The 20,762-nt window shown below is 36.8% G+C and overlaps 3 protein-coding genes across 4 annotated transcripts; all 3 read left to right on the top strand.

Annotated features, from left to right (window-relative positions):
- Positions 1-974: 974 nt before the first annotated feature.
- Positions 975-6,972, top strand: LOC110775677 (pentatricopeptide repeat-containing protein At1g77360, mitochondrial-like). Its single transcript, XM_021980290.2, has one exon. It carries the CDS (start codon positions 1,442-1,444, stop codon positions 2,921-2,923), a length of 1,482 nt encoding a protein of 493 aa, XP_021835982.1. The 5' UTR covers positions 975-1,441; the 3' UTR covers positions 2,924-6,972.
- Positions 6,973-10,277: 3,305 nt separating this feature from the next.
- On the top strand, positions 10,278-11,499 carry LOC110775683 (NDR1/HIN1-like protein 12). Its single transcript, XM_021980295.2, has one exon. It carries the CDS (start codon positions 10,767-10,769, stop codon positions 11,367-11,369), a length of 603 nt encoding a protein of 200 aa, XP_021835987.1. The 5' UTR covers positions 10,278-10,766; the 3' UTR covers positions 11,370-11,499.
- Positions 11,500-14,723: 3,224 nt separating this feature from the next.
- On the top strand, positions 14,724-20,114 carry LOC110775687 (uncharacterized). 2 transcript variants are annotated; one of them, XM_021980300.2, is made up of 4 exons: positions 14,724-14,959; positions 17,619-17,871; positions 18,126-18,305; positions 19,302-20,114. In XM_021980300.2, exons 2-4 carry the CDS (start codon positions 17,716-17,718, stop codon positions 19,851-19,853), a joined length of 888 nt encoding a protein of 295 aa, XP_021835992.1. In that variant the 5' UTR covers positions 14,724-14,959; positions 17,619-17,715; the 3' UTR covers positions 19,854-20,114. The 2 variants fall into 2 exon arrangements, with proteins under 2 accessions (XP_021835992.1, XP_021835991.1); XM_021980299.2 differs by having other exon boundaries at positions 14,725-14,959; positions 17,659-17,871.
- Positions 20,115-20,762: the final 648 nt, after the last annotated feature.

Genomic DNA, 20,762 nt, shown 5'->3' on the forward strand with positions numbered 1-20,762 from the left:
GCTAGAAAACGGAAACACAATCAATTAGTCTCTGATTGATTCTGTAACCAAAGAAACAAATTGGGAAAATATCTTTGACGGAAATCAAATCGTCAAAGAAATCAATTAACCGTTACGTAAATGATTGCACGACAAAAAATAATACCCCGTAACAATTAGTAGGAGCCCCACCCACCCCCGCGAACGCGCCACACCACTCTCCCTCGCCTGAGCCCGGCCCTGCGCGCGCATGGATGGTTACTAGACCCACCTCTCTACTCTTCTAACAAATCATTAAAGGGTAATAGCATATTTAAGAATGTAATAAGCGAGTTTTTTTTAATTTTTTTTTTTTTATCAACGTTGGACAAAGGAAATTTCCTTCTTTTGAAACATCACATTGGAGGAAGAAAAGAAACTAACAATAAATATTATTTATACCTTACACTAAATATTTGTGAATATAAAAAATTATATTTTATGATACCTACATATTTTATGTCGAGCGATAAAAGTTTTCCACTGGAGTGTATATAATTCTATTGTACTGGAGGCATTGAGGAATGCTAAACCTCAAGTGGCTTGTTTCTATATGGACACAAGTGACCTAAAAACAACTATTTTTAATACCAACACAGTATATGTCAGTACCAATAACACAAATAATTTGTATTGATATTTCTTAGCAATGTATTGGTATACCAATACCATACTAGTCTTAGTACCAATACCAAATTAACGGGTACCAATTACAAGCCACTCGTGTCCTCCATATGGACACAAGCTATTTGAGGCCAATATTTCATCGGGAGGCATTCCTCCCAACTGAGATTTTTTTCATACTCAAAACTCTAACTCAAGACCTTGATTAAGGAGCAAAATATCTTTAACCACTTACCCCAACCTCAATAAACCGCTCTTTAGTAATAAGTTGTACTGTATTATGATGGAATTTATAACTTTTGTAGTCGTACAATTGACTTTCAATTATAATTCCCAAATTGCTTTAACACCAAAACAATTACTCCCTCGTATCGTCGTATGCAGTTCGTTTGGGGAAATAGGTCGAGCCTCAGGTGAAATTAAAGGCTTCAAATTCCGTTTCGCCGGGCATAATCATCGGGAAAATCCACAACTCCGGCGATAAATTTCATCTTCTACACAAAATTTCACTGATATTCCTAGCAATAAACAACAACAAATCTCATCCCACAGCAAAGGCAGTAAGCGATTCTACTCTTCAATCTCCCCTAAATTACCCAAATTAACTGCAAATTCCCCACCTTGTTCGATTTTGTGCTGCAAAATTTGCCCATTTAATTCAATTTTGTTAATGGGTATGCTTTTAATTTGACAATTTTCATGATTTAAACCGTTGTTGAATCAATACTTTAGTTAATTTGCCCTAGAATTATAAAGGTTTGAACTTTTGAATCAAAGAACAAGAACAGATTTTTGTGTCATGGGTGATAGTTATAGTTTCAATTCCTCTTCAAGATTGGTTTTACCTTTATCGAAACCGCAATACCCAGAAAGCATACAGCGTGGAAATCAAGGGAAAAGTAGTTTCCCAACTTACCTTGATGTTCCTTATGTGACTCCTAGAACTAGGATTTTGTGTGACATTATTTATGGAACTCCTGTATCGGATATCGAAGCTGCGTTAAATAGTAGTGCCATTACTCCTAGTCCTGAGCTTGTGGAGGAGGTGCTTAAGCTTTCCTATGGCAGCCCTGATGGTGCTGTGAGTTTCTTTCGTTGGGCGGGGTTTGCTCATAAACCCTCGATTTATGCTTGGAATTTGATGGTTGATTTGCTAGGGAAGAATAAGATGTTTGATCAATTGTGGGCTGCTATTAGGTCTATGAAGGATGAGAAGTTGATTTCTCTTCCCACTTTTGTATCTATTTTTGGGAGCTATTGTGCTGCAGGGAAATTTGATGATGCTTTGATGACGTTTGATGTGATGGGGAAGTATGGGGTTGAGCCCGATGTAGTTGCTGTGAACTCCTTGTTGAGTGCTATTTGTCAGGAGAAGGATCAAACTCAAAGGGCTTACAACTTCTTTGACCAAATTAAGGTGAAGGTTCCACCGGATGGGGATACCTTTGCTATTTTGTTAGAGGGTTGGGAGAAGGAGGGGAATGTTTCCAAAGCTAAGACCACGTTTGGGGAAATGGTGGTTCGCGTTGGTTGGGATGAGAAAAACATGTCGGCTTACAATGCTTTCTTGATGACTCTTGTTCGTGGATCACAAGTTGATGAGGCTGTCAAGTTTCTCAAAGTTATGAAGGGGAAAGGCTGTTTACCAGGTTTGAAATTCTTTTCCAATGCCCTTAATATTCTTGTAAAGCTGAATGATTCAACCCATGCTGTACCTTTGTGGGATACAATGGTGGGGAGCGGCATAATGCCCAATCTAATCACGTTCAATGCGATGGTTGGCCTGCTCTGCAACAACCATGATGTGGACAATGCATTTCGCTTTCTCGATGAGATGCCATTTTATGGAGTCTTCCCTGACTCATTAACTTATAATATGATCTTCGAATGTCTGATAAAGAACAAGAAGGTTCGCGAGGTGGCCAGCTTTTTTGGAGAGATGACGAAGAATGAAGTTCCTCCTACAATGGCTAATTGTGCTGCAGCTATCGAGATGCTGTTTGAACGGGATGATCCAGAGACGGGAATTGATATTTGGAACTTTGTTCTTGCTAATAGAGTCATGCCTGTTGATGAATGTGCAAATATGCTCCTCATAGGGCTGTGTACAATCGGTCGTTTCTCAGAGATGAAGAGGTCTGCGTATGATATGCTGGATCAGAGAATTATCATTTACGAGTCCACAATGCGAACATTGCAAAAGATCTTCTATAAAGAGGGCCGGAGTGCTAGAGATACTTATGACAGCCTTGAGAGGAGGTGGAAAGCTTCTCACACTTAGTTACACCTTATTCTTTTCCTCCCCTCTGCTGTTATTCTTTCTAGCAGCATTTAGATAGTTTCTACTCCATTTCCTACACAGTTGCAACTGTAAATGGAAAAGCTTCTTTAATATAAGGTTCTTTCTTTTGTTTCATAATTGGGAAACAAATTTCTTGCTTTGCTTCTCTTATTATCTTTTCTTTCACTTCCATTCTAATTTCACTCATAGACACTGAAAGGTTATTTACATTAACCTTCTGCTCCTCAGTCATGCTGTTCGTTTCAACTATACCATCTTGAACATACCTTCCCTTTACCGAGGATAGCGTCTTGAAATCATGTGTTATATGTTTGCTGTTGCCATTCAGCTCTGCAGATTTTGGCTTGGTTTACCATTATGAAGGTTATATATTTTATCAGATCTTTCAGAACTGATTCATGATCCTTGAACCTCGAGGGTGTTGGTCATAGTTTCTTTATCCGGAAATTTTGTTCAACCTCTGCATCAACCTTCAGCTCACGAACTAGCCTCCTTGGAATATTTTGTGAAAGAAAAAGATTTTTTTCTGCAGGGAAATCTTAAAGCTTTTTCCTTATGGCTTGGAGTCTGTTGGTCATTATTCCAAGTCCAGAACAGCTTTGTTTGATGCAGGAGCTAAATTACTGAAGTTTAGAAGCCATCATCACCCTCCCACTGTTTGGAATGACGGTTTCAACAGGCTAAGCTGCCCACATTAATTATTTTTTGCCGAGGACTCACTTGTTAAGCAAGCACGTTTTCCAGGGATGCTGCATTTCCTGGACTGGAGACTTTGTTTTCTCTTCAAGTGAGGTAAGCTTACTTCATTACAATATCTGAAAGTTGGTTGCAGTCCTACAAGAAGGGAGGGAGGCCAGACAGTGAGCATGAGGGCCATCTTGATGCTACATGCCGATGATATATTGCTGACATTGATGGAAGACCCTTTATCTGGAAGATGAGAAGTTTGAGAACATCAGCGTCTTCCCTCATTTACAGTAAATCCTGTCAACTCTTTGTAATTTCATGTTCTTTACTGTTGCAATCAAAGGAACATGAGATCTCTTAGGGCCTTAGGCTAATGCCCCATTATACCTTCTAGTGGGTGAGCTTTTAGTTCACTGTGATTCCAAGATTGATTGAAATCCTCACACCTGCACTCTTTTGTGCTTGCTTTTTTTTCCGAAAATATTCTCTACGGAAGTTTTGAATGACTTTCTGATCTTGTGTTTCACAAGAAATTTAAGGGGAAGGAGTAAAGGACCATGGAGTCTATCTATGTTTTTTCTGTACAAGTTGTCCATGCATTTTTCTCTTGGTTTATTGCTTAATTACTTTCCCTGGGTATTATTAAGACTTGGCAACATCATTACTTCAAAGATTTTATGTTTGTTTTGGATTGTTCCTTCTTTTTCTAAGGGTTGATTGGCCCTCTGTATGTTTTTTTTCCCATCAGAATGCTGATTATATATGGCAGCTTTAATATCTAGTCATAAGTCTACTTCTCTTTAAGAGACTTGGTACTTCAAATTTACCACACTTGTTGTACAGCTCTAGATTCTTACCTTTTTCGAATTCTAGTTCACGAGTTTAATTTTTGTACAGGTTTATTTTTGTGCACATTTTCATGCAAAGAGATAGAAAGTAGCGCAGAAAATGAGAAAGTGGAAGTGCAATTTCATTTTGAGGAAAGCCCAACATTCCCACCCATAGGAAAAGCTGTATGAACCCCTAAAACATTCAATTCACCTGCAGCAGGGGTCATCTCTCTTATTCTGTGTAGAACTTCTCCGGTCTATATCTTTATGTTCTGGATTATAGACTGTAAATTTTTAACGCACACTTCCCTCCCATCTAGTTTCACAATGGTCTAGTCTCATCAATGAGGTTCCATGGTGTGTTGTTTTCTGTTGATATTGTTTTAGTGGATGAATCAATTATGATAAGTTAGAACTTTGGAGACAAAGGGTGGGAACTTTGTTTCAGTCAAAGTAAAACATAATATTTGGAGTGTGAATTGTGCTTGGAGGGAAGCACAGATGCATCAGACCCTCCACCATCACTATTGCTGATGTGCATTTCCTTACATTTTGTAAATGATAAAGAGTCATGGTTTTACTGGACTCTTTTTCTTCGCAATTGCATCTGTTTGACTGTAAGTCACCATATGCTGTTGGAGGTTGTATGGCTATGGGATGTTGAACTTCAATAGTTGTAGTTTATAAATTGTTAGGCAGGCTTTGATTTTCTGGGTTCTTTCTTCCTCTTGCCTTCCCCTGTTGATTTCCTTGTCTTTTGAGTTCCTATGCTTGATAACCTAACAAATGTTGCTCTGAGGACATTCCGATTTGTTGTTGCATAGATGTTCTTTCATTGAATGTGGCTGGGGATAAAGAGAAAGTGAAGTTATAGGGTTGGTGGTGGTTTGGCAGCATTTTATATGCGGTTATATCTCTGGAAATTTGAAGTGTATGGAATTTTAGATAGAAGAGCTGAAGCTAGGGTGAAAGGTTGCTCAAAGAGGAAGATATGACATTACTCTCCATTTTGACAACATAAATTTGGGTTTAAGGTATCGACTTAAATTACGAGGGACAAAGATGTATGAGAGAGGGAAAAGTTCATGAACTGGTTGTGGCGGAAGCCAATCATAGTTAGCAATTTACATTAAAACATTAAGATGGCTTATTAGTTGTCTACTTGTTATTCATTGTGGAGTAGAAATGTTTCATGTAGAATTAAGGTCAACCGTAGCGTCTTTGTTATTGCAGGGGTTAAACTACGTACTACCTACTACCTACCCTGCTTGGAGCTGTATGTATTAATTTTGTTTTTTATTTGTTAGACTGATATATTAACCATGTTAGTTTGTCAATAACTGCTGTTATTATTGATTTTCTGTGGAACTCGTATCAAAAAAGTTCTCCATGGTGAGTATTAAACGATTTGCTACTGCTGTTTTTGGATGAAACTGCATGAGACATAATTGATTGTTGGGGTACCGAAATAGCTCTTTGATTTGATGATCTTCCAGGACTGGGGAGTTGCATCTATCCATTTCCCCTAATTTGGAGCAGATTTGTTAACACCAGAGATCTGGTGAAGAAAGCAGTTTAAGCACAATAATTGTTGTGGTGTTGTCTTGTTTAGCTTTTTAGCTAAAAACAGGAATAGCAGTTTCAGTGCTTCCAGAAGTAGACCATCGCAGCTGGTGAGAATCCTGGTGCTGTTTGTAGGTACGTTTATACGACAGTAGAGCTGATCAACATGGCCCGAAAATTACTGGGTTTTGGGCAGAATATTTCGGCCCGAAATTTTGAAAAAAAATTGCGGGTTTTGGGCAACGTAAAACAACAAATTTAGTTATAAATTGGTCTGGCCCGAAAATCCGCTATTTTTGGCCCGAAATAGTGGGTGTTAGGCACACAAAATTGGCCCGACATATGGACAGAATTTTGCCCGGCCCGAACCCAGCACGACCCACTTTTTGATCAGGTGTATATGACAGAGAAGACAGTATATGATTTGAGAACATACTGTCTTGTGATTAGCACCTGTTGATTTCTTGATTGTGATGGCCCTTGATGAATCGGAATTGAGATTGTCTGGTAGTTGAAGAACAGAACAAGATTGAACTGTTTCTTCAGATATCTGCCATATTCTGCCTGTACGTTACCCTTTATTTAGGCTTGTGATATTTGGCTGGTTATTGTTTGTTGCACTTTTAATCTGTTATGGATGCATTATGCTGGAGTTGCATTACAACATTAGACAGCTGCGTTTAACATTAAAGTTCCAGCAACAGATTTGTATTCTGCTGCGCTACTTGTGTTCTGTTGTATGGCTCTCTAGTTTCAGAAAGTGTGTTTCTTCAAAGGATGTATTTGCCTTTGCTATTAGTATTGGCACTTCCTACCATTCAAATCAGACAGTGATGAAAAAGTATGTTGAGCTTATAGGAGATGGATTACGTATTATTGGATAGCTTTCTGCCATTTGTTTTCGAATTTTTTTTAATGAAATCTGGGAATCGATTCAGATTTTGAAAACTGGGATTCAATTCAGATTTTGCCATATACGGAGTATAGCGCATTGAATAATTGTATTGTGGTGTAGTGTATGAAACTATGAATGATGAAGATGGATTACTCTTTCCATTGTCCAATTATCCTGCGATAAAACTTGCTCGAGTCAAGGTGCTCTTTCCATTCAGATTGGACATTTCTCCACAAATGCAAAGTATATCTGCTGGCTCAAGAACTAGTAGTATTTCCACACAGAAACATACAAGTATGTACACTTTCTTTAATTTTCAAGTACTTTACGATGTAAAGAAATTAAGGGAAGTTGTTAGTAATGAAGTACTTCGTATTATAAAGGGTATACTCCCTCCGTCCCGGAATACTCGACCCGGTTTGACCAGCACAGAGTCTAAGAGACTTGAATTGACTTATTTAATTTAATAGGTAGTAGTTGATAGTGGGGTATTATTTTAATGTAGTTAGTGGGAGGTGGGTTAAAAGGTGGGGTTGGGGGAGAGTAGGGGTTGAATTTTTAATTATTTTTTGTATGGAGTAGGGGGTAGGTGGGTTAATAGGGGTGGAGTGAGAAATAATATAATATTGTTAGAATATTTCCATTTTTAGAAACATGTCAAGTATTAAGGGACGACCCGATAAGGAAAACAGGTCAAGTATTCCGAGACGGAGGGAGTATACAAATGCACAATATATAAAGTGTACTGCTATTCGACGCCTGTCCACGCTAAAATCGCCCTACTATTCATAGCGAAAGTACAAATTACCCTTATAAAAACTTACCCCTCCCATTCATTTTTTTACCCTTCTCACCTCACCTCTCCCTCACCTCTTTCTCAACCCCCCTCCCCCACCAGCCTGGTTACCGGAATTCGGGCGGAAAATTGAAATTCCAGCGAGAGAATTTTTTCCCCCCTCTTTAACTCATTAGGTATCTTAACTTGTAATCTCGTCGGAATAAGTTGTTGGCAACGTTAGTTTCTTCATAATTCATGTGGGAGCTGCGGCGGTGATTATAGTCGTGGAAGTTGTCCGGAATTTCGGCTCGTAGCTTCAATGGAGGAGGTAAAAATGGTGTTTTTTTTTATTTTTTTTATAATTATTTCTATTCATTTCTGGCGCACAGATTTTGCGTCGTGAACATGGGAGTGGCGCAAAATCAATGCATGAATGACATGGAACTGGCGCACATAATTTGCGTCGTGGACATTGAAGCCATGCAAATTCCGTGCATCACTTCCATGTCTACCGTGCAAAGTCTGTGCGCCACTCCCATGTCATTCATGCAAAATCTGTGCGCGGGAAGTGTAAATGCCGGCGTTGGTGGTGGGTGGTAGGGATGAGCGAAGGGGTGGTGGTGGTGGTGAAATACAGAGATGGGTGGTGAAAAAGGGGGAGGGGTGAAATGAATTTAAAGGGCAAAAATATAATTTCACATAAAAAATTGGGGCGATTTTAACTGAATAGGGCGACGAATAAAAAATCCCCTATATAAAACCATCAAATTCGGTAAACGCTTTGATTATTGTGATACGGTTTTTGTCAAAGAAATTGTTAGCTAGAGATATTATTGTAAATCAAGATCCATTAAAACTATGATGATTACTAGAACAATATTGCTGCTATTATATAAGAAAGCAGTGCTATATGGACCATGTATATCCTTCGCGGTCTGTAATGGGCTCTTAGAAAGGGTTTCAGTTGTAGAGAGTTTTCTAACAACCAGGAAGTATGCAACAACTTGTAGTAGGTAATAAATTATCAATCAGGAAATTATATAAGAACATCGGGGTCAATTTCCTTTTGTTCCATGGAAATGAGTATGTTGTAACAATATGGAAAGTCCTAAAAGCACATTTGTGACTTGGTTTGCCATTTTGCATTGGTTAACAACTAAAGATAGAATGCACCAATTGCCTGTTGGTTTAATGGTGATTGCGGCTGAACTTGGTAGGGAGAACTCGTGTTCGATCCCCCGCAACAACAATTGGGAGGGGACTGAAACCTATCCACCCAGAACTCGCTCCGAATCCGGATTAGCCCTAAGGGTGAATCGGGTGCTAACACCATAAAAAAGAAAGATAGAATGCAGATTAGTGGAGTGGGGTTTGCTGCCTTTGTGATGCAGCTTCTGAGACTTTAGATCACATTTTCTTTTACGTGTTCTTATTCTTCAATGATTGACACAAAATTTCGGTTTTGTTGAAGATGGGAAAAGGCAACCTCACCTTGACCAGGAAGTAATGCAAGCAGGGTGTCGAAAAAATATCCTATTCAACAGCTTCTCAGAATGTGCTTCTCTATGCAATTTGGTTACAGAGAAACAGAAAAAATATAACTAGAGCATGTGAGAGGCCTGAAGTCAGTGGCGGAGCCACTGTCCTCTTAGGGGGGTCCTTGCCCCCACTTGATTTTTTTTTCTTCTTTATTTATAGTTAAATTTTCAATTTTTTTTAAAAATACATAATTTTAGTGAAAATCTTATCAGTTTTTAAATAGTGATCCCACTATTGAATTTCTGGATCCGCTACTGCCTGAAGTGGTGATTTTTTTAAAAGTTGTTGTGTAACGATATAATGAAAGCAAAGTTAATTATGTATAGTTGACTAATGAAGTTTTAACTCTCAACTCTTTCTAGAAGGCTAGAAGGTGGAGGTGCTTAAAGCCTTAAGTATCAATTGGGGTTGTAACATCTTTTATATTGTTATCCTTTGGCGAGTAACAACATTCTTTTATTTGGGAAAAAAACGAAGATACGAGTCATGCGACACTAGAAGACATTAACAACGTGCTTATTTCATCGTAAATTGAGAATAGAGATTAGAGAGTGCCCAATGATGATGTTATCGACCGCTTTCACCGTATTGATTGCATCACCTTCAAGGCTTCAAGCCATATGCTCTATACCCGAACCATCCAGCAATTTGCAACCCAAGGTGTGAAAATGATCATTTTAAAACTAATTTAATTCTTGACATTCCTTAGCTTTGTACACACATTTACTTTTTCAGGAAAATCTAACGAAAGACTTGGAGAACCTAAAATAGATCTTTCCCTAGAAAAAGAATATATTATGGAGTTAAAAAGCACCACACTCTGTTTTTTTCTAGACCAAGTATGGTATTTTCTTGTCTTTGTACTCTAAACATAAAAATATATTTACAACATTAAATAAAAACATTTTTTCCCTCTTAAACTTAAGCATACGATAAACAAAACATATGAAGTACCATATTAAAGATTCCTAAGACACAATCTATGAAACTCCTTTCACCTAAAATTTTTAAATAATTTTATTCTTTTCGCCTGGTATGGTATGATTTCTCAAGGACATTTTGAAATACCCAAAAAGAAAAACGTAAAAAATAAAAAGAGACGAGGGAGTAACACTCATTAAATTAGTAAGTCAATTCAAATGTCCTAAACTCCGCACTGATTTGACCGGTGCGAGAAAAAAAAAAATACTCCGTAAATAAAAATAAACATAAAAAAGTTGTAAAGTAGTGAAATAAATCAATAAACCCAGGTTCCCTTAGGTATAGACTTATACAAAAACTTTACCTAGAGGAAAAGAAGATACCAAAACCTTCCCTGCCAATTCTTCTTCCTCTTCTTCTTCTTCTTCTTCTTCTTCTTCTTCCTCCTTCTCTGACTTTCCTTCCATCCCAAATCATGAAAACCATCATCACACCACCAATTACCACCCTACAAAAATAGCCGCAACGACGCCAAACAAACATTGCTGGCTTAATGCCGAACCTCATCCTTCCTTCAACCACCACCACCACCACCATTCTTTTCCACCAATGCCACGGCCAATAATCGGGACGCAACGCCGCACACACCCGTTGATATGGTGTGCAGCTATAATCTGTATGTTTTGTACAATCATAGTCATTATTACCGGCATTGTCGTTTTCGTAGGGTACCTTGTTATACGACCAAAAATACCCTTTGTAAGTGTTATGTATGCTCATTTAGATAAGTTTGATTTTAGTCAAGCTGGTGTTCTGAATACAGAGATGAACATTGTTTTTAAAGCAGAAAACGATAATCGTCAAGCTAATGCTAGCTTTTCTGAATTTACTTACTCACTCAGTTTTCATGGTATTCAAATTGCGAGATTGAGGAATCTTCCATTCAATGTAGGCCAGAATAATAGCGCCACTTTTAACTATGATGTTAAATCGTATTCAATACCGTTGGATCCAGATCATTCTTCCATGGCAGCTCGATCTTTGCAGCAGAACAGAATTTCGTTTGTTTTAACGGGGCATACAAGAACAAGGTGGAAAGTTGGGCCGTTAAAATCTGTTAAATTCTGGTTGCCGTTACATTGTGAGCTTAAGTTTCAAGATGATGGCTCTACTATTCTTCCTGATTCTCATTGTACCACTAAATCTAAATAAAACCCAGTTTTTTTTTTTTTTTTAGTTTATTCTTTTGATAATATGTTTAAAAGAAAAAGCATATAATTTTTTAAATTTAGGTTGGCGGTATAATTATTGGGTATACTTTTATATACCTTACTTTTCTTAATTCATTAAATCACATACTTTAGAATATTACATTGCTTAATTGCGCTCTTTCTTTCTGTTGTGTTTTTCTTTCTTTTTCTTTTTAATAATGTTCATTCCTCTTTTATTTATTTATTAAATTTTACTCCGTACTTTTTCTAGGAGTTTCGAATGACAAATTGTTTACTCCGTATCCTTTCTTGGAGTTAAGTACCTGAAATTTTGTTTTTAGTCTCGTTGGTATGGTTGTCTTGGACTCTTTAGTGCCTAGCTTTATCTCATTTTATTTGCTCTATTTTAACCAAAATATTCTCACAAAAATTGGTCAATAAATCATGTAAAACGAGACGTATCACACTACAAGAAATTGTACTATTAACGACGGGAAATCCCGTCGCGAAAGGCCAATAATCGTTGATTAACGACGGGATTTCCTGTCGCGAACCCGTCATAAAAGGGGGCCGTCGTTAATAGAAATCCCGTCGTAAATCCATCGTAAACCCGTCGTAAAAGACATTTGCGACGGTTATTCCCGTCATTGTTTGGTTGTTAGCCCCGTCTCAAAAGGCTTTTACGACGGGATTTTTGACCCGTCGTAATTAAGTTGTCGTTAAAGATACAAATTGTTGTAGTGTCAGATTGTTCATTGTATGTGTGATTAAGGATATTCGGTTAGTTGTAGATTTGTAGGAGTAGTTAATTAATTAAGTGAGAGTGGTACATGAATTTGGAGGTAATTTGGGTGATTAAGTATATGACAACTCTAATGAGGTGTGACAAAGTTGTGTGGAAGTACTTTATTTGAATTGCGGCTACTTTATTTGCTAAACGCTATTTTTATTCAAATTTGTCCATTATCTCTATGAAAAATGGCCCCATTGAATTCCAAAGGTATTTCTTTTAATTCAAATTTTGTATCTTGAATATTTGTGTCATCCTAAACATTAACAAGTTGATTACTTTAGGGGGAAAAAGGAACAATAATTTCTTTTAGGTGTAAATGAGTTACAAGCTGGACAATATAAATCATAAATGGGAGTGGAGGATTCAAACATGAGACTTATCATACACAAGTTCTTAGTCTTAAAAAAAAAAAAAAAAAAAGAAGAAGAAAAGGTCGAAATAAATTATTTGGTTAGTACTCCGTATTAACAAAGCAGGGTAAAGTAGTGTCCTAGGCTAATCCATGGGGCATTATTATGTACTACCTCCGTTCCTAAATGATCTTTACGGTTACTATTTGCACGGTAATTAAGGAATTTTGGTGAACATGTGATGTTGGGGTAACAAATGGAAAATGAGTGGCTATAAATTGTCCAACAATGTGAGTGGGTGGAAACTAATATTAAAGTATTGTGAGTGGGTAAGTTATGGTGGGCCAAATAAGAGTAAAAATGGAATAAAGTAGGAGTGTAAAGAACATTCAGGAACGGACTAAAACGGAAAGCGTAAAGAACTTTTAGGAACGGAGGTAGTACATCGTATTACAATACAACTCTACAAGTACAAGATGTGAAGAGGAACAGGCGTACGTTTGATACAACGAGTTACCGATCTACCAATGGGCAATGGTCAAATCCCCGTTAAAAATAAAATCAACAAACAAATGGAACGCCATTGTAGAAAATAGGACATAAAACACTATAAGAAAAATTGAAGTTTTTCAACTAATTAAAGTAGTTTTGAAAACAATGAAATTCAAACTCTGATGAAAAACACCTCGTCGTTAATCAATGCATGCATGGAATGCTCGATGTTTTTCATTAAAGTCGATGGCTCATGTCACAAAATTAATCGAATCGCAAGAATGTACTACCTCCGTTTCAAAAAGTTCTTTACAGTTACTATTTGCACGGGCTCCAATACAATATTTAACTACTAATATATCCAAATTCATATGTGAAAAAATTATAAAAAGTTGATATTCTGAAAGTTAATAACGAGACCAATCTAACAAAATCTTACATGTAACATTTTGATGTATATAATAGTGGGAATTTACGGTCAAAGTTTTCATACTTTGGGCACATTTTCCAAAGCGTAAAGAACTTTCTGAAACGGAGGTAGTAGTTGTGTAGGGAAAACCATCACCTTATCACGAATAGGACCTCGAGCTTGTGCTGGAACAACATATACTTCCTCCATTTTTTAATAATTGCACCATCTTGGTTTTAGCACTATTCACATATTATTATATAGTTATTTTTTGTGATTTATATGTAAGGAAAAATATATTCATGTGGGATCTTGTTAGATTCGTCTCGAAATATACTTTCAAATTATCAAATTTTTATAACTTTTTAAAATGTATAATGAGAGATATTAGTGGTTAAAATAGTGCATTGGCAAGCGTGAAATCACAGATGGTGCAATTAAAAAAAAATGGAGGAAGTATTCACCTTTGCAAACTGAAGATCTTGCGTGCCTTTTTGCTCTTCATTGGAATGCCTGCGTTACACTTTGCCAGATTACTATCCTTACATGATTCTCTAAGGTTGGTAGAAATGCATCATGCATTCATGCGTTTAGAAAATGTTTGGTTCGTACAACATACAGAAAATGAATCGACAACCGGTACAACATGCGCCACAACCTAAACAACAAGAGTGGCTTTGCTTCACTATCTTTAGCTCTTCTCCCTTTTGTATGTAAGACCGTCTTACGGTTAGATTACTTTTTTTGGTACTAACTAAACTAGTGTAAAACATAACTAAAAGTAATAAAATCATAACTAATTGAATAACAAAATAGTTAAGGTAGAAAGACAAATAGTTAAATTTATGAGTCGAAAAATTATTATTTTGAACAAACTTATTATTAACTAAAACTCATAAAATCTTAACTAATTGATGTCATTGCTTAACTAATCAGTTTCATTGTTTAAATAATTGGTTAAGTGCTTAACTAATTGGTTCGATTGCATAAACTAATTGGTTTATTCGCTTAACTAGTTGAATTTCAGACGTAACTAATTGATTTCAGTGATTAATTAATTAAAGTACATAACTAATTGGTTCCAGTGCATAAAATGGTCGAATCGTTAGACTGTTTTCCCTAAAAATTTGTATTCTAATTTTCCTTATTTTTTTCCTTTTCTAATTTTCCTTATTAACCGAAAATATAAACCTAAAACTTCAGTTCGAATTTCAGATTGTGATAAAAAGTTGACCGATTATGCGATAAGGTAGTACTCCTGGGCCCCTGGTCATACTAGGATGAGTTATTAATAAACGAACAAAATTAGGATAAGGCCGACGCGTAGAATTGCTTGCGTATTTTCCCGCGCTCTCTCTCTTTCTCCTTCCCAAGTTCCATTACACGTGTCTACCATGGCGAAACTCTTCCTGCCACCTATGCACTCTTCTCTTACTCCCAAAACCTCCTTCTCTAAAACCCTTCTTTCTCATTCTTCACCACCGCTTTCCTTTCTGCAACTTTCACTGAATTTAAGCTAACGAGTTCCGCATTCTAACACACCACAGGTTATCCTGCCGCCTCTATTCTCAATTTTCATTCACTTATTATATTACTGCGTTATTTGATTATTGCTTCTTTTGTCAATTCGTGCAGTTATATATTCTTTATGTGTTTATGTTTGTTGTGTTCACTGCTCTGCTTATTTGGGTTCAATTTATCAATTTCATCCAAGAGTTTTTTCTGTTTTGCTGTTTGTATTTGGTGTCTGAAGATACTAACGAGTTGGGTCGGTCATAAGTTGAAAACTTTCAATTCCAGACGAACCCAATTGAAAGTTTTCAATTAGACCTGTTAGAAATTGCACAATTTCGGTGTTTTTGGTGAAAATGCAAACATTTCAATTGGGTCAGTTGGAACTTAGAAAGCGGAATTTTCAATTGGGTATGTCAGAAGCAAAATTTCAACTGGGTGGGTATGTCAGAAATTGCAAATTTCAATTGGGTGTGTCAGGGTATTGGGTATATTTTAAGGTTAGATTTTATTGATGTAATTGTAATTGATTATTAATTTCATTTTCCGCATATCGAAGAGTTATTGGAGGAGCCATCATTTGACTGAAGTTTAAAACCAATTGAATGCTTTGTGAGGACTAGATAATTTAGGGGTAAGGTTGCGTTACTAACGTAAATCTGGTTGGGATTAGATATGTCAATTGCATGTGGATGGTGGAGGTTGTATTCTTCTTATCTTGTGTAATGTGGAGTTTATGCCTTGGTTGTTATTTTGATTTTTTGATTTTATTCAAAAGCCGGTGTCATACGGATTTTCGAACGTGGAAGGGTATCTATTGTGGGATTGAAGGTTCAAGATCCTGAAATTTGCATCTCTATGTTATACCTTCTGAGTGGTCTAATGTATTAATTATACATACTTTGGAGAGTTGGAGGATTTAAGGTATGGACTATGGAGTATGTTGGTATGATTTTGTCATTTCCATCTTAGTGCAGGTTTGATATGAATTTAGAAAAGGAAAGTAAATGGAATGGAAACATTGAAGGAGGGAAAATGGCAGTGTTAAGTGTTATACAAGGAAAGAAATTCCTTGTATCAAATTGGGGATTGGGAGGGTGATGTTTCGTTATCAGAAAGTAAGCTAACAAATGGGTGGTAATGGTTACCCTTAAGAAATAGGGTGCGTTACGCATCTCTCATAATGAACAATAGGTAATGAAATTAGCTAATTGATCTCATTTCTAACCCTTAAAAGATGCTATACCAAACCTGCTCTTAAGGTGGATATAAGACTGTTTAAATTTCCTATGGTTTCTGATAATGTTTGCCAGTTAGTTGAGACTTTTAGATCTTTTAAGGTGGGAACAGAATTGAGAATAAAATGGACTTTATTGGTGTTATTCAGCTGAGACTAACTGATTATTGCGACTTAAATGTTATTTTAATTGGACAATTTTCTTCCTGTATTAAGCATGTATCACAAATATAGTTGCTGATGATCTATTGATCTTTTCCGTAGCTATCTGTTTGAGGGAAGTTGGAGAAAACATTGCATAAGCTTAATATTTATCTAATTCATATGAGTATAAAAACGATGACTGGCTAAACATAAATAGAAGATGTTGGGTTTTTGTTGGGCTGGTTCTATTCTTTATTTCTATATCCTTGTTAGTAATGGAGGGATATGAGTGAGAATAAACGGAATTATGCATGTATAGCTTCGTTCTCCTATAGTTTGTACGTGACCAGAACAAGTCTAAGTTTGCCCAGCAGCCCCCTCTCAGCTCTAGCTTTGGCTTAAGCTTCTTCGTTGATGACTCAGCTGGTCAAAGTAACTGGTAGGTGGATGACCAGTGGTGGGATTAAATTTGGACCTTACTATACCTAGTTTATGCTGGTCTTGATTAATTTCTTCTTGGTCAAGAATTTCACCTGTCACTTTGGTCTGAATGTCGGCTATTATGACCATTAGGCTTGCTAGCTCTGGCCATTGGTTGCTTGATTAGGTCTTTCTTTGGTGCAGTCCACCATGACTTTTGATACAGTGGTTGGTTTTGTACCCATATCTTTCCGAATTTGTCATGTAGCCTGCTACAAGTGATTCATTAGCGGAAGAAGTTGACTTTAGGAGCATGGAAAGATGCGAGGGGGGTTTTAAAATGTTGTGGTGCGTATTTAGATGAGTTTGTTACAATTGTCTGTATATGCAAATTATTATAGTATTAAGAGCTGGCATCATGCTATTGCAAGTATACCCAATGGCAGGTAAATGCCTCAGTTTCTATGTTGACTCTTCCCAACATCATTGTCTATTTATCTCTTACAATAAATATGTAATGTCTTTGTTCATCCCATTTTTTCCTGGACAGAATATCAGGAAGACAGGAACGTTTTAAGACATTGTTTGACTCTTACTCTAGTGTAGTCCAGGATATGCTATAGTAAATGAAATGTTTGTTTGTTTTTGATGTTTGTGTGGTCAGTTTTCATGTTAGAACTTAGAAGATCACTTCTCGGTAATCTTCATTTGTGTGTACGTAAGCCTTAAGCACTAAGGTAGCATTATGATGCAAAATCAGTGTTTTGTTGCATTGTTGTTAGTGCAGAATCTACCCCCGAGTAAATAGTGTCTTGTCTTTACAATCATGGTTCATCTACCAAGCCTGTAATTCTCAATTTACTTGTACCTTTGACTTAAATAGAAATTTTCAGATATGTAGTACTGATACTCGGAACCGGTTCACAAGTACAGGCCGCTGCTGTTTGTTTAGCATATTATTTCCTTTCTGAAGTTCTTGCTCTGACTACTATGGGAAGCCTTTGGTTAGCAATTGTTACATGCATCCAGCTTGTAGGAGTTGTAGCTAGCTGGCACGCAAACATGTGTTGGAGATTTATCCTATGGACAGTGAACATCACAACACTTCCAATACGAGCTTTAGGCGCACTCCGAAGGGAGAAAACGGTAGGTTTTTTCTATCATTTAACTCAGATTTCTTAGGTCTTTTTCTCCTTGGAAAACTGTTCTTAAGTAGCTGGGAAACGGTTTTGGTTGTTTCCGCTGTGGTTCATCTGTTTTTCAGTAGCTGGGAAAGGGTTTTGGTTTTCTATAGCAGTTAGATCTTTTAGATAGGAATTATAAAAAAAATCTTGCCAAAAGCTGTAAACCAAACTAGCCAGTTGTGATTGGCAACTGTGATAAATATGCCTTTGGTACAGATGGAAAGTCTTCTCCAGGAGATGCAAATTGAGTTAGAGAACCTCTCATGGGATAACGAAAAGCTAGCAGCTCGTCTGAGGCTAGTTGTTAAGGAACATCATCTAATGGAGTCGATGTTGGCTGATTTAGAAGAGGAGCATGACAAAGCTATTGGTAGAATTGAATTCCTTGAGAAAGAGGTGAGAATATATTTCTTTACAAGCTGCATTAGTTTGCTTTCTCTCAGAAAGTATTGCATAATTCTGATACCACTTTATGAATTGCTGGTGTTGCTTCAACTTTAATCTATGTAGTTTTCCTTTTACAATTTTTTTTAAGAAATGAATGTAGTAGATTTTGTATTTAGTCGGAAATGTGGGAATGGAGGAAAGAAAAACTAAAATAAAATTGGGAGGAGGTGAAGTCTATTGAAGGATGAGAAGATTGCAGTTACTTGATTTTTTTACCTTTTCTTTTCTGAATTAGTGCAGTTGAACACCTGGAGTGTTCAGAATTGGCATATTGATGATAGACAATGATCAGAGATTACACCGTAAGTGTAAAGAAAAAATCATCAAGAGTGAAGGTCCCATGCATTATGTTTCTAGGGGACATCCACTATTGGGTACAGCCTTACGAACACTAATTTTGCACCTAGAATGATGCGGATTATGATTGTATGTCCCAATCAGCCTATAGATTGCGGGACGGCCAAAAAATCTAATAGATCAGTTGCTAATAAGGTACTGTTATTTAGTGATTTTTCTGATTAACAGGTTAGAAGATTAAGGGACTTAGATAATTGGCACTGAAGTCAAGAGAGTAAAAAAACAAATGTATGATGATAGTGAATATTCTTATCATCAAAACACATTGAGGATACCTTCATTATGCTATATGTTTCATGTTCCCTTAGTAATTTTCTTAATGGATGAAATGATATCAAAAGACATAACAAAAGATAGTTGTTGGTGGTGAACTTCACATTTATGTACTCAAATTCAGTATGTTGATGTCTTTTATCTTTGCACGCTACTATTGAGGAGGTGGAGAGCTTTACTACCTTTACATGGTAGGTATACATTTTGGCTTAGGACAGTTGTATGTTTTTTTATGTTCGTCTTTTTTATTGAGAAATAATTTATGTGAAGTATCCAAAAACCAGTGTTTTACACGAGTTAAACTGTCTTTAATAGGTTGATATCCTGAAAGAGGAGAACGTTCGACTGAAGGAAGCTCAGACAAAAGGAATCTGGGATACAGCGAAAGTAGAAATGACAACTGATCCTGATGATAAGTATGGCATTGGCCACTATGGAATTCCTTGGCAATCTAGCAAAAGTGGAGATGACAACTTGCTAGAAGAGATTCAGTTGCCAGGAAAATCCTTTGGTACCGAGAATCAACTCCGGACAGAAATGAACCGTGGTGGGCTTGTGGATCCACTTAATCAACGAAGGCAGGTTGCACTATCCCAAAGTCTATTTAGCGCCTTTTTATCTCTGTTGGTTGGAATGATTATATGGCAAGCCAAAGACCCTTGCATGCCCCTAGTTTTGGCTCTCTTCACGGTAGTAGGATTGTCTTTACACAGTGTAGTGCAATTCTTCTCGACTATAAAGAACAGACCGGCTGCTGATGCGGTTGCACTTTTAAGTGTCAACTGGTTCATCCTTGGCACGCTCTCCTACCCGACATTGCCTAAGGTTGCCCATATGTTATTTCCGGTCATTGCAGGCTTGGATTAGTCTCTTTGAGAACAATCGGTTTTATAGGCTCCCAACACTTGTTTTTTTCTTTAAGGGCCGGAAATACTTGTACATTAATATTTTCTCGATAAGGTGGACCGAGGTGATGTGCAATAGTTCTACGAGTGATTTCTGTGGACATTTTGTAGTTGATAGATGTATGTGGTTAGATTTTTGTTTTTCCCTTTTCATGGAAGGCTTTTACAGTCAATTTGTACAGCAATATATCTCCTTTTTGATACGATGTATGTTTTTTTTTGATGCGGATGTATGTATATGTTACGTTGGATTTATTAGAGGTTATTCTAGAAAAATCTAGATATGAGTAAAAAAGTCCAGTGATGATCGATGTATCCAGAATATCTTAGACATGTGATGTAGAAATATGTACGTAATATTAGACAAGTTTAGAGAAATCTAGAAATTAGAATACAATAATAATAAACCTGTGGTATGTGCATAAGTTGAGGGGAGAGATCTCACAAAATATGAGGGCCGTAAGGGATCTTGTAAATATTGTTGTATAATTCTAAGTAATGTAATTCATTAAAAAAATGCAATTTTATATATGTTGATGTTGATAATTTATTGTATTTACCATAAAAATCTCTCAAGTAGGATGAGATGTGTAGTCCATAGTATTCCTATGGACAGACAGTTAGACACCAGTTTACACTCTATTCAAGCAAAGGTATTTGACTAACAAAAGACCTTATCATACCAATATATAAGTTCTTGTCGCTGCCAACCCATATTTATGGTTTTTTGGTTTAGTATCAGCGAGCCATGTACTTAGGAGTAGCCGAGTAGGGAAAAGGTAAGAAATACATCGCGCGATCAGCATGTCATTTGGTAAGATTCGAACGTTAGACCTCTAGAATTTAAGATAAGATCTCACCAAATGAGTCA

The sequence above is a fragment of the Spinacia oleracea genome, chromosome 6 (assembly GCF_020520425.1).
Source record: "Spinacia oleracea cultivar Varoflay chromosome 6, BTI_SOV_V1, whole genome shotgun sequence".
In the NCBI taxonomy this organism is placed as follows: domain Eukaryota; kingdom Viridiplantae; phylum Streptophyta; class Magnoliopsida; order Caryophyllales; family Amaranthaceae; genus Spinacia; species Spinacia oleracea.